This window comes from Ictidomys tridecemlineatus, chromosome 16 (genome assembly GCF_052094955.1).
Source record: "Ictidomys tridecemlineatus isolate mIctTri1 chromosome 16, mIctTri1.hap1, whole genome shotgun sequence".
In the NCBI taxonomy this organism is placed as follows: domain Eukaryota; kingdom Metazoa; phylum Chordata; class Mammalia; order Rodentia; family Sciuridae; genus Ictidomys; species Ictidomys tridecemlineatus.
In genome coordinates this window covers 41,984,529-41,999,520 of record NC_135492.1, presented here as the reverse complement: position 1 = coordinate 41,999,520, position 14,992 = coordinate 41,984,529, and the positions used below count along the sequence as shown (strand labels likewise).

General features: G+C 36.2%; 1 protein-coding gene across 1 annotated transcript in view; it reads right to left on the bottom strand.

The window, feature by feature from the left end:
* Window positions 1–14,992, bottom strand: part of Rad18 (RAD18 E3 ubiquitin protein ligase) — a 103,629-nt gene that overhangs the window by 1,083 nt on the left and 87,554 nt on the right. The window contains exon 12 of the mRNA XM_005333841.5: window positions 7,264–7,326. Coding sequence (XP_005333898.1) covers window positions 7,264–7,326 — 63 coding nt within the window. The remainder of the gene's footprint in view (window positions 1–7,263; window positions 7,327–14,992) is intronic.

Sequence of the window (14,992 nt, the reverse complement as noted above, 5' to 3'; positions counted from 1 at the left end):
TACAGAAAGAGTCAGGAACTGAACCTTTTTCTTCTGAATCAAAATCTGTGGTTTTATGCTTAACATCTTAACATGTAGAAAACAAACAAAAAAAAGTGTACCTCATTCTAACAATAAACAATAAAAAGCCAGAGAGTTTAATCATTCCTGTATAGTAACCAAGAAAACAAAATTCCAAAGAAAAATAAGCCCCTTCAAAGAGAGTTGGGCCCTACAAACTCTCACTCTAGGCAAAGTTATGAGAGAGATGGGAGTGGGGTGCAATTATTATGTAATCAGCTAATAAGTCTGGTAAATTGTCAATAAAATTTTTAATTTTTATTTTTGGTGGTTGAGATGAAACCAGGTCCCATGCATGCTAGGAAAGTGCTCCACCATGAGTTACTCACCCCCAGGCGCCCTCATAAGTTCTTAAGTACAGGTTAGTACTGAAAGCTCCTGATATAAGGAGTCCACATGCACTTGTAAACTCTTTTCCATAAGCCTCCCCCAGCTACTCATGAGAAAGACTGGGAAAAAGGCAGGAGACTGGAGAGAGCCTACTTTGGTGGCTACCGAGACTGGCAGAAAGCCCTGCCTGTGTCCTGGATGCTTTTCTTCTGAAAGGCAAAAGCTTTAAATTACTGAGGGAAGAGCAGGAAACTTGCTGGCCCATGAGGCTTGATAAAAGATGCATAGCCTCTGGAGGAGATGAGGCAAAATAAGCCTATTGAAGGAGGAATGACAGAAAATCATTTGTAGGAACAGAGGCAAAAATCCACTGCTGCTAGAGAAATTGTGGAAACTAAAACCTCCACCTCTGGAAGAGGTACAGAAAATCATGTTGGCCTGCTGATCTCACATATATACTAAGCAGAGCTTTGTTCAAGGCAGCCTGACTACTATGATAGGAGAAAGAAGTTCTGGCAGAGCCCCATGGCTGAGACCCAGGAGAACAGGGCTTACCTAAGACTGAGTCTGAACCAAGCCAATAGAAAACCCCAGCTCTCCCCCACCAAAGGCCCAGGATGAAGAAATAAGCAAAAGCAGGAAATACTTAAGGGAGAAGTAAGGACACCAAGAAGAGATGCCCCTCTGTGGTGCAGGCATGAAGAGGGAGCTAAAAAGAAAATGGAAGCAGTCACTAAGCAAGACTCCAAATTCGGCCTCAATGCTAAGCACTAAGTCACACCAGTGAGGTCAACTCCTAAGTAACTGACTCAACTTTCCACAATAACAACATGACAGAAGTATGCCCATGTCTAGGCATAAGCTCTATTTATCCCAGTCTTGAGATTCCTTCACAGCCTATCCAACATTCAGTGAAAATGTCCAACACAAAAGAAGAAAAGAAAAAACCCCACTGCCAAGAGATAAGGAAACCAGGGGATACAGAAAAAGACAACCACATCTCAGAACCAGGACTTTAAGATAATAATAATTAATATGTTAGAGGATCTACAAAAGTTGGATGACATCCATCAACAGATGGAGAAATTCAGCAGACACAGAAATGATATGAGTCAAATGGAAATGTTAGGAAAAATACTTTGTATCAGAGATAAAATCATTCAAAATACTCAAAGATAATATATAAATATATAAAGACTCAGTAAACTTGTAGATATGTCAATAAAAATCATTCAAATTGAAAAGAACAAAGTCTGTGTGTTGGGAGGGGGTGTTGGGAGGGGAACAAAACAGAGCAACTCAGAGTTGTGAGACCATAAGAAGTGGTATATAATATGTGTAGTTAGAATCCCCAGAGAAGAAAGAAGAATAGCAAAGAAATATGTGAAGCTATATGGCTGTGCATTTTCTAAAAATAATGAAAGGCATCAAACAAAGACCAAAGGTAGTCAAAGAACCCTAATCAGGATAAATATAAAAAATAAAACAATAACCACAAAAATCATTCAGACACATATTCAAAGTGCTAAAAATCAAAGATAGAAGAAAATCTTGAAGACAGGCAGAAAAGAAACATTCCACAGAGGGACAAATGCAGATTTACAGTAGCCTTCATGTTGGAACCATATAAGTCATGAGATGATGCTATAATAGTTTTAAAGTGCCAAAAGAAAAAAAAAATTCAACCTAGAAATTCCATACCATCCAAAAATACAATTCAGTAATGAAAGCTGCTAAATAAAGAATTCTCAGACATACAAAAGCTAAAAGAATTGTTAACATTTTTGAGCCTTAAGAAATATTAAAGGAAGTTTGTCAAAGTATGATAATCAGATGAAAAATTGAATCTATACAAAGAAATAAGACCATCAGAAAGTATAAAACTAGAGGTAAATATAAAAATACTCATGGGGCTGGGTACGTGGCTTAAGCAGTAGCGCGGCTCGCCTGGTATGCGCAGGGCACTGGGTTCGATCCTCAGCACCACATTAAAAAAATAAAATAAAGATGTTGTGTCCACCGAAAACTAAAAAATAAATATTAAAAAATTCTCTCTCTCTTTAAAAAAAAAAAAAAGATACCCATGTCTCACTTTTAATTGGTACCAAAAAAAAAGTGACTTTTTAGATTAAAAGAGTACCCACATACTGCAGGGTAGCATTGTTGGTAAGTTCTTACTACACACTGAAGCATTCTTTGAAGGCTGATGGTAATTAAAAAAAACAAAAATATATGCTAAAAACCCTACTACAAATTTCACTCTCTCTCTCTCTCTGCTGTGGATTGAACCTGGGGCCTCATGTATACAAGACAGGCACTGAACTACACCCGCAGCCCAAGTACTAAATTTTTAAAAATAAAAGTACAATTAATAAGACAATACTGGTCATAAAAATAAAATAATACATCATTTAAAATTGATCCAAAAGATGATGAGAAAAAAGGAAAAAAGAAACAAAGATATTATAGATTTAAAGTCAACCATATTAGTAATTATGTTAAATATAACTAGTTAAAACTGTCCACTTACAAGATGCACTATAAATTGGATTTAAAAAGATACAACTACATCCTATTTAAAAAAAAACAACCACCACCACCTCATATTTAAATACGTTGAAAACTGGGAAGGGCCTAAGATATACCCTATTTGCAAGTTAAAAGTTAGTCTGCCAGTTTGATAGACACTGCCAGAAGATACAGGACTTCTGTAGAGAAGAAGACAATTTATCATTTATACCAAGAAGAGCTGTCAGAGGGTCAGCGTTTGTGTGGTTCTGAAGCTCAATTCCAAAGATGACATGAAGAGGGATATACAACACCAGCACAGGAATAAATAGACTGCACTTCCCCCTGAAGATGGGAAACTTTATTCTATTATAAAGGACAGTAAATTTGCTTCCTCTTTATTGCAGAAGAAGTCTTCCAAGTCCCCTCACTATGCAAACATCCTGGATAAGATAAGAAGTTCACAAAAGACAGTCAGTTCCTTGTTTTATAGGACATGCAAAAAAGCAAGAAACTTTTTTCTTTTTTTGGTACTAGAGATTAAACCCAGGGGCTCTTAACAACTGAGCCACATCCCCAACCCTCCACCCCTTTTTAAACTTATTTTTGAGACAGGGTCTCTCTAAATTGCTTAAGGCCTCACTAAGTTGCTGAGCTGACTTTGAACTTGAAATTCTTCTGCTTCAGCTTCTTGAGTTGCTGGGATAGGTATGTGCTACTGTGCCTGGCTAAGAAATTCTTAACATATATTTCTCCTGACAATATCTACTCTTTGTTTCTACACCACAGTGGCCCCTGGAGATTTTTTTCCCAGGCATACACCACTTCATAAGCCACTATAACTAACAGAAGATAGGATTAAATATATTTGTTGCATACATCATTTAATTAAAGCAAATGGCAGCAGAATGAGGCCAACTTACAATATTAACCTTGAAAATGACTCCAGGGGGCCAGATCCAGCCAGCAGCACAAATTTCATGCACTTTCAGCATCTGCCTTAAACAATATTGTAGAGTATATCCTGAGCTTTCTATTTGGCCCAAGATGATACTGATCCAGGTATAGCAGGACATACAATAATTTTAGACTACAGTGGCCTGTGAGGAAGAAACCTATGGCAATTCTATCACCCACAAAAATCTTGATCAGTGAGTTGAGAGAGTTCTAAATACTTTCAGAGGCAAGGTGGAAATCAATGATCATTTCAGATAAAGGTTGAGACAAATTTTATACCATCTTTTCTAAGTAGGTTATTCCCACTGTAGGGATAATAGCCTCAGGATATGTATAAATACTACTTTTTTCCTTCCTGGAAGTTCTCTCCATGTAACAAAGGATAGCCTCACTTTGGGAGATCTCCCTAGTTGTCTGAAGGCTTGATCAGCTTGTGCTGTTTCCCCTTAAATACTTCAAGGTCTATTAAGGCCATCCTTATAGTGTTAGTTTCCATATTTTGGGGTGAAGAATTAATGCCTGGAATTAATTCTATAATAGAAGTACAGTCCTAGACACACATAAAACTCCTAAAAAGAAGGTTTTGCTTATAATTGCCTGATGAGGCAGGAAGCTTGGAAAATTTGAGGCCAGCCTGGGTAATTCTGTGAGACCTGTTTCAAAATTAAAAATTTTTTCAAGGGAGCTTGGGATGTAGCTCAGTGGGGCTTCAGACAGAGTGTGAATGCAATCATCTGAGTCACTCAGACTGATGGTCAAGGGATTCAGTGGACTTTCACCCCCTTATAATCTCTAGGTACCTAATATTATTGAATAATGAAGTGGAATTGAAATGACTTATGACACCTCCCTCAGAAATCTTTCTAGTCTACACACCTTAGTAAAGCAGTTTGGTCACTAAATGCTGTTGTCCCCAGAAAGAGATCTTCTAATTTTGGCAAGTTTCTGAGTAATGATCAAGATAAAAAATGCACTGAGAATATATTGTTTGTTTCAAAATTCAGCACTCTCTGACTGTTCCTGGATTTCATACATCTTCTTTTTCCAACAGCAACCCTAGATTGACTAGATTGTTATACCCTCTGGATGGCAATTTGAGAAAGAGTGGGCCACAGGGATCCAATTCTGGTTCAACCATATGAATTCTCTGTTGGATTCACATAGTCCTAGATCAGGGGTCATCAAACTAGGGCCCATGGACCAAATCTCATCTACTGTCTGTTTTTGAAGTTTTACTGGAACACAGCCACCAAAGTGAGGGTTATCTCTATTCAGTCAGTCAGTAGGTTTCTATCCTGTAGGGTTCCCAGAATCAGACCAAATAGTCAAACAGTCATTAGCAGTAGTCAATGTTAGTTAAAAAAAAAAAAAAAAAAGCAAGGCTCCTTCCTTACCTTTTCTTCTTTTTTTTTTAGTGGTACTGGTGATTGAACACAAGTGTACTTTATCACTGAGCTATTACCTCAGCCTTTTTATTTTTTGAGACAGGGTCATGCTAAATTGTGACCTTCCTGCCACAGCATCCTGAGTAGCTGGGATAGGCATGCAGCAGGGTGCCCAGCCAAACTTTACAAAATAAGGTATACAAAATATTAATAAGCATATAAAACTATATTCAACACAGTCATCAAAGAAATACAAATTTAAATCATAATGAGATACTACTGGACACCCACTAGAATGACTAAAATTAAAAAGACTAAGAATACCAAGTGTTGATGAGGACATGCAACATCTGGAACTCCCATTGCTGAAGGGCGTTGAAGTTAGCACACCACTTTGGAAACATGATTGGCAGTAACTACTAAAGCTGAATGTGTGCACACTCTTTGGTCCAGCAATATTACTCCTAGGAATATTCTCAAAAGAAATGAATACATATGCACTGGAGGGCATTTACAATTATGTTCTTGATGGAGTTATTCATAAAAGCCCCAAACTCCAAACAAACAGTGTACCAATCAATAACAGAACAGATAAATACTGAGATCCATACAATGGAATACTGTAGGCCAGTGGTTCACAAACACTAGCATGTAAGGCCCTGTGGAAACAAACTGTTGGTTCCCTTCCCCACAGTTTCTCCTTCAGTAGATCTGAGGAGCACACTGTGACAAGTACTGCTACAGACAGAGCAATGAAAAGTAACAAACTACTACCACCTGTAACCATGAAAAACTTTCACAGACACAACACTGTACCAAAGAAGGATCACTGTATAATTCCATTTATATAAAGTTTAAAACCAGGCAAATTAGTTCATGGTGATATTAGTCAGAATAGGGCTTTGGGGGATTTTTGACTTGAAGGAGATGTGAAGGAAGTTCCTAGAATACTGGTAATGTTCCACATCTAGATTGGTGTGGTGGTTGTTGAGCAAACCTGATACAGTGGAGTCCCCTAATAACTCACCTTCCTACCTAGAATCTGGGGCTTGTCCTGTGACTCAATTTAACCAACAGATTATGGTGGAAATGATGCAGTACTAGTTTTAGGATAAAGTCTTAAGCTGCCTGGTAGCTTTCGTATTTGAACTTCTAGGAGTTTCATTAGCTATGATACTTTATATATAAAGAACAGTTGTAATATAAATAATTACTAACTATAACAAGTATTGAAGTGACAAGGAAATGGCAGGTCGGAAGTAAAAGAACTCTACAGAATATAGGAATAACAAAATAAAAGGAATAGTCCTTCTTGGGCTCAGAGCACAAAAGGAGAGCTCTTCCTGCCTGGATAGGTCCAGACATGGTTGAAGAGTATACAACTATGGCTAATGAGAACCACTTCTACAGATACAGCAAAGGGCCACCAGCGGAGCCAGGTGCTAGAAAAGCTATGAGCACTTTAAAAGTCTAGCGAGGAAACATGCAGGAACTGAGAGGTAAAACCCTTTCTTTTTTACAGTCTCCTGAGGACCCTCTACTGAGAAAATTTCACATTAGGAGAGCTAACATAGGAAAAACATTTAAAGGTCCTGGTTCAATTTTCACAGAACAGGTAAACGTGGAGTGAATTTGGAGTGGAGAGGCAATAGACTAACAAGTAGCACAGGAGCCCTGGACCTGCATGTAAGAAATCCAGCTGAGCTGCTGAAAAGAGCACATGGAGAAAGTTTTCTAACAATTCTGAGCCAGTGCTTAAGGCAAAACCATTAAATCATTCCATAAAAATAATTTGCTATTGCAGAAACAATTTCTGAGAAATAACTAGAGTTATTACAATAGTATTCCATTTCTAAGCAGAAATGTACAGAAACAAGTAGTAAACTGGAAATTTTTACCCTATATGTGGATTTACTTTCTTGAATCAGAAAACACATTTATGCTTTTGTTTGAAAATCAGCTGCATAGAATTGTCATTTCTCAAGTCAAAATACATGCTTATTTCTTGATTATGAGAACTCACTTATGTGATGCTTCCCAGGCTTCCTCTTCTTCCAGAAGATCTCTTATGATGTCTGAACTGGAACTAAAAGGAAATACACATCAATATGATGCCAGACAATGAGACTGTATGCCTCTACTTACATAAAATTCTAGAAAATGCAAACTAGACTATCATAACAAAGAACAATCCAGCAGACCAGTGGTGATTACCTACAGGGGAAAGGGGGTGGGCAAGGGGAAGCTTGGTAGGATATACATGTTCACCTTTTCCATTGTGAAGACGGCGTCACAGCTGGACACATATGTGAAAACTCAAGTTATATGGCTTAACTATTTACATTTATTATATATCAATTAAATTTTAATAAAGCTATAAGAAAAACAATAAGTTGTGAGTCATGGAAAAAAAAAATCACTAAGATTTAAATAAATCCCTCAACTTGAAAATCTGGATCTAACTGGAATACTGTCACAAGACATTTTAATTTTCTACATCACCCAAAAATCAAAAACTGTTTTATTTGATTCCTAGCAATTTGAAAAAATGAAAAACAAATTGTGTTTTAAAAACTAAATTCTAGTACTAAAAAAATCATAAAAAAATAAGTTTTAGACTCTTTGTAACCAAAGTAAAGTAAAATTTAATTTCAACTTTGCTAATTATGGCATTTTGTTATAAATGCAACCTGGCTTAAAGTGTATCTTTGGCCTACCTATACAGGGATGCACAATAAAGGAGGTTATAGAAGGCATACATTATTTCTTTAATAGACATAAAATGATTTTTAGGCTTTTTGCCTATTGTTCCTGTTCCTACCTAAATCAGTAAAAACTGTTTTTAGAAAGGGCCTGTGGACCCCAACATCAAAGAGTCCTGGGCACTGCACAGGGCAGCTCAAAAGCAGTTGTCACTTACCTCAGAGTACAGCAGGTTAAAACAAACCCCATTCTCACTCAGGTGAGAAATTACAGTTTTGGAAATGTTAATGTCAATCATTTTTAATGATACTCTAATAAATATTAATAAGTTTAAAAATTGGGAAGATTTAAAGTGCTAATGAATCGCTCAACTACTTCTGACAAATTATTTTGAAGAAATGTTTACCTGTGATGATCCAACAAAGAAGGGCAACAACAGTCATTAAACAGAGTTCTTTACCAAACGTTTTACTCAAGGGATTTCCCCCAAACTCCTATGACTGTGCTGGGCCCACTCTGATAGTGACTACCATGTGTAATGGCCTGTTATTTTGTTTATAGACAATTCTGCTTTGTCAACATTGCACTGCAGTCATTCCTTCACCTCCTTGGAGTGGGAACAACTGAGCTAGCATGTCACAGAACCAAAGCATTGACTTCTTTACACTGCTAAAATGCAAGTGACCCTGACAATAGTTACCAACTTAACTGATCATCAATTTAAGCCTGGAACTGGCATAAAATAAGCTTCCCTATTAATCAATTAGCTAAATGTAGTTTTTATTAGGAGAGAAGGAGAAGAAACAAAAGACCCTGAAGAATATTAAGTGGATTTCACCAATTTTTTTATAATCCTAAAAGGCAGCCACTCATTCTGGAGGGCTTATATCCACTGCCACCCCTCTTGCCACAGAAGTGGCTCTAAACCTTTCCATTCACAAGATCTCAACCTTGATCCTCCTTTTGTCACAGTTAAGTATTCCAATTTCATTAAAAAACTGAAGTTATTTTAACCTAACCTTTTTATTCACTTCTATTTACTCTAAAGTCATCTATTCGTCTTCACCTAGACAAAGTTTAAGGCAGAGTTGTTGGGGTTTTTTTGTTTGTTTGTTTGTTTGTCTTTACTTTTTTTCATTATTGTCCTCCAAACAATCTATCTATATATATATTTTTTCTAATCCTGCTCATGAAATCTTAATACTACAAATATAATGTTTATCCTTTTAAGTACTTGTGTGTACATGTGTATATCTATGCATTATATATATCAGTAGTAAGATTTTCTTGTCCCAATCCCTCTAAACCAACTCTCATTGCCTTGGGGTAATACTGCTTCTGAAGAACCCAGGAGCTGAGGATGATTATATGACTCTGGATTCTGCAGGTGTCACACAGTCAGAGAAAGAGTAAATTTAGCATCTTGCCAACACTCCCCCAACACACTTTTTTTCCTTTTAAATAGGAAGGTTCCAAAGCATTCCTCTGTTCCAGCTAAGTAAGCAGGATGGGTAAGTCCATCAACTAACCTGGGAAGAGTCTGTGATCAATTTACATAATGGCTTTCAAACCACCAGCACAAATCATTGATTTGTTAAAGGAAAATATTTGCAGTACATTAATGACATGAACTGAAGAGGTGTTCGCTATGTTGCCTCAGTGGAAACAGATGGCAGAGGAGGTTTACAAAAAACACATCTGAGAGTTGCTTGCAATTTCTGCTTCCTCCGTGACTTCAATACTGCTGCCCAGCAAGGCTGAGAGCTCCCCAGTGTCCTTAGTTCTCAGTCTTTCCTTCTACTCCAGCCAGGCATTCACCCCAATGTGCACCAAGTCACCAAATGAACTACTACAAAGCTGGGGAGTCTGAAGCTCACTAACAACGAAGTGTCAGGACTGTCTGCTATGTCTCCTGCTCCAAATCAAGTCACCACTGAAACACTAATTGATACTAAGACACCAGGGAAGGCTGTTCACTTCTTTTTAAAATCATGTACTTAATTACATACTACACAAAAGCTACCCTCCTTAAACTAAACATATGGTTTCACAAACAAGATTCTAAAGAGATAAATGGGCATAATAATCAGTGTTACCAAAATGATCACTCACAAATGTCTTCCTGTGGATAGAGGCCATTAATATATTTGAAGTCTTTAATATGCCCTGAAGATCAAAATTTCCCTGAATATACTTCCAAGACATCTAGGGGCTGGGGCTTGTGGCCCAGTGGTAGAGGATTTGCTTTGAGTATGTGGGGTACTAGGTTCGATCCGCTGCATCACATAAATAAAATAAAGGTACTGTGTCCATCTACAATAAATTAAAAAAAAAAGACATCCAAAAAAAATTCTCCACAGGAGAAAATGACTCACTCTGGTATACCTGGGGTCAGAGAATGCACAAGCCTACACAACTATAATTTTAAGTTTAGAGCACAAAATTTTTTCAGAGTTAAATTCAGCTTCTCTACTATTTGGTTTCAGAACATTCTGGAAGACCTCATGTTAAAAAGTGGATGAACAAGAGGTCTGGCATGTGAAACTTATGCTGTCCCCATGAAAGGGCATTCAAATTGTGCTCTCTGATGTCACCATCAGCCCAGCTACAGTGGACATTATCATATAGATTCCACGTGACCAAATCTCACTGGCAAAAAATAAAATTTCTAATTCCCAGCCTATTCATGAAGATACTAATAGGCTCAGTTATAACACTCACATTTACTTTTTCATACTATGTGCACTTTATTTTTAGCTCAAAGTTTCAGAAACATAAGCTTACTCTGTATGAGTATGTGAGTATGTGAACACACCTTGGATTAGGTGATCTTTCAAATATTTTAAATATTTTACTATTATTATTCTGATGAAAAGCAGCAAAATTTCTTCTCAGAAAAAGGAAAACAATACCTTTGCACATTTCCTTTTGAAGCAATCAATTTTATCCTACCAGTAAAAATTTTACCACCAACAATGAAAAGATGCCTCATATCTCTGTCAAAACTATGATTTTGGGCATGTTATGTGACCTTTTCAATACTCAATATCTTCATCTGTAAAGTCAGGTTATAAAACATGTGCTTTATAGGGATATTTTAAAGATGATTCAATATAACACAGAGTTTAGTACATAGTAAGTGTTTAGTAAATGTTGGTTCCATTTTCATAAAATAGATTTGACTCTGAATTACCTAAATAATTGCCGTAGCACTATGTTTCGATTTGTACTAGAAAACGCAATCACTTATGTGCACCATTTTAATCTTTGATTTCCACTGTTTCCATGACACCAGGGCGCAAATTCATCAGAACTTGTTATTTATCCAGTATTACAGGTACACAGGGTACTGTGGGGGTAGGAAAAATGCAGACATCTGCTATAAAAATCCTGTGGATTAAAGATTACTTATGAGTGGAATTTTTCTTTGTTATTATTATTGTGTATATATTTATTTATTATCTATGAGTTTTCCCCTTTCCCAACTCTCTCCTCTTAACTGTGGCATTAGTTGGAATATGGTTGAATATGGAAAAAAAAATTTAACTCCTTAAGAACAGATCACTGGAGGATTGATGAAGAGTGTATAATATCTATCAGTGACACTTATATAATTGCTACCATACTATTATGAATCTTTCCCCAAACCTATTTTTAGGAATCTGTTCTGTAGGATGAGAAATAGCTTGTATGACAAATATTTTAACAGCTGAATGACAGTAGAAAAGTAAATATCTTAGGTTAAAAAAAAAATCAATGACAAAGATGACCATTCTCTGAGCAACTACCTCTACCAACCTCTGTGATAATTATTGTATGTACATTAGCTTTAATTCATAGAAGCATATTAGGTTTAATCCCATTTCACAGACGGACAAAGGCTCAGAGAAAGTGAAGTAGAAAAACAAGGATGGGGATGTAAAACTCATCTTCCTTCTGCCCCACCATGTTGCTTCAATAAGTTATAGCCAAAAAAAATTCAAAAACCATTAATCTGAGAGTTAAGAATTCCACCCCTATATGTTTTATCATAAGGCTTTTACCAGATGTCAACAAGGTTCATGAATAAAGCAAGACTAAGAGGGGTTATACTGCTCTCCCTAACATCTAGTAAAAATGACAAAATGAAGAAAGCTTCAGATAAAAGGTAATAAAAAGGAACTTATTTTTCAAGTAATACATAAAAAAATCCTTAATAAGAGATGAGACAAAGCAATAATAATTAAGTTTATGTTCAGTTTAAAAAGCAATCACAGAGGCTGGGGTTGTAGCTCAGTGGTACAGCACTTGCCTAGCATGTGTGAGGCCCTGGGTTCGATCCTCAGCACCATATAAAGATAATTAAATAAAATAAAGGTATTGTATCCATGTACAACTACAAACAAATATTTAAAAAAAAAATCACTGTGTATGATCATCTTGTTTTGCTTTCTAGAATCATCCAGGGAGGTTAGCAGGGCAAAAAATAAAAACCAAAAAAACTATCATACCATTCAATCAAGGAGGAAAGAGAAGCACTGTGAGATTTATTCAACAGCCTTCCACATCCAGAAACCTTTTCAGAGATACAAAACCAGTGACTGGCTTAGGAGGCAGAAGCAGGAGGATTTTAAGTTTGAGGCCAGACGCAGCAACTTAGCAAGGTCCTAGGCAACACAGTCAGACTCAGTCTCAAAATAAAAACTAAAAAGGGCTAGGGATGTACTCAGTCATAAGCTGCCCTTGGTTTAAATACCCAGTACCCACCCATCCCCACCCCTCAAAAAAACAATGGCTGAATTGAACTCCCACAATGAAACTAAATGATGGCTAGCTAAGTACCTGGATCTCATAGTCATATGAAGTTCAAGAACTTGATGTCATAGGATCTTGAATGAGGATACATCCCCCCAAACAAATGCCCCATTCATCCTAAGATAATCTATCTCATGTACCACCCAGTTTAAGCTCTTTCCAAAAATGCAAGAGGTACTATTTTTACTAGAATCTTAACAAACAAAACACCACCTGAAATGGGATTAACCATTTAGCTCTCAGGGATATTCCAAAATTCATAAATATTCCCAGAGGGATTAAATAAAAGGGCTAGAATAAAATACAAAATATTAATGAATATTAGTACAAAAAGATTTTCTGGCAACATTAAATGTTACTTTTTAAAAAGTATTTATTTATTTATTTGGTTCTAGTTGCACACAATAACTTTATTATATGTGATGCTGAGGCCCTCTACCAGGGCCTCGCACATGATAGAGGCGAGCGCTCTACCACTGAGCCCCAGCCCCAGCCCCAGCCCCAGCCCCATAAATGCTACTTTCTTAACAGTTAAAAAACTAAATGTAATGTTAAAATTTTTAATAGCAACTTTGAAGATTTTTTTAATGTAAAGTTACCATTGAATTACAGTGGTATAATTACAACTTGGGTTACTGTTATTTTGACAATGTTTTCTCTTAATTTGACTAGAAATACAAATATTTATTAACCAAATTTTCTAATAATTCCAATGCTCCATAAATTACAAAATCCCATTACTATGTCAGTCTTACCTGAACCAATTTATGATAATCAAATCCACTAGACAGTAACTTCTGAAACTCTAAAGAGTACCTATGCATTTTTGTTTGTTTAAAAATTAATGTATTTACATGGTTCAAAAAACAAAATGATATCAAAAGGAGAAGTTTTACTTTCTCCTTTGGATCACTTTGCTCTTTTATCTCTAACATGTGTCTACCACTATTACTTTTTTGATTTTTTTATTAGTTTGTTTTAAGAAAAAAACCCCAAAGAAAAGTATACATTATTTCCCTTTCTAAAGAAAAACAGCATGCCATAGTTGCCGTGCTGGATGTTGGGCTTCTTGATAATTAATATAACCTAGAAATCTATGTATATTAGCATTGACATCTTTCTTTTTTAACATCACAAAGTTTGAGCATGTGGATGTGCTGCTGTAACCATCAGGCCCCACTGATGAAGATTGAGTAGTTTCCCAAGTTTTGTTATTAGGAAGAACACTTCAATAAATAACCGTGTATAGGTCATCTTGTGTACAGGTACATCAGCAGGACAAATTCATCCTAACATTGAGTAAAGGTGAAACAAAAGTGTTCCTGGTTAATATCATCAGATCCCCCTATAGATCGTGGTACACAGAGTTTCTAATAGTAATAAATGAGGGGTCCTTGACCCCAAAGCCTTACTCTCAAATATTAAGATATTTGCTAACCTCTTTTTTATTTATCTTTCAGAAAACTGTTCATGACTTCTGTCCATTTTACTATTGAGTTTGTGGTGTCCCTGCTTTTTAATATCTAGGTGTTCAAAAACAAACAAACTTACTCTTTAATGTTTTTGTAAAGATTCAATTAAATCTATGTAAGTAATGAGAAAAGTATTTTCATTCTTTCTTTTCTTGTTGAAAGTATTTCTACAAAATCATTATCATGATTTCTAGGGTAAGAACTCTTTTCCAGATCTGGGCATACAAAATGAAATAATGATTTAGAGGTTTATAAGGTCTAATCCTAAGAGCGAACCTGAGAAAGTGCTCTCTTGTAATAGTCTAATCTGTTCCCTCTTTTCTTAATACTCCAATCCATACAATTTGTTGTCCATTTCCAGGACTCTGGTTACTTTTGCATGCAGATAAACCAATTCAAGTCTTAACCACATCTGAGCACACCTTTCTCTGGATCCTAAACTCCCCAGAACCAGAGCTTTCTACCTAGAGTGTATTTAGCATTTATTTTTAGAAGATTCTAAATCTGAAAGTCATATCAGTATTGATAATTTTTAATTTTAAAAACATGACACATTCTACTCTGAAATGTAGCAACAGTCTGGATTTTTCTTTCATTATGTGCTTTATCCTCTAAGGTTCTGCTGTTACATGAAAATAATGGACTGGGGAAACTTAGAATCTTCACACTTTTAATATTTTATCTGTTCACTCAATTCTACTTCAACAAACACAAAACTTTATTAATCTGGCCTTGGTGGCTTCTGAGGATCTGTAGAATAGCAAAACCAAGCAAAAGGCATTA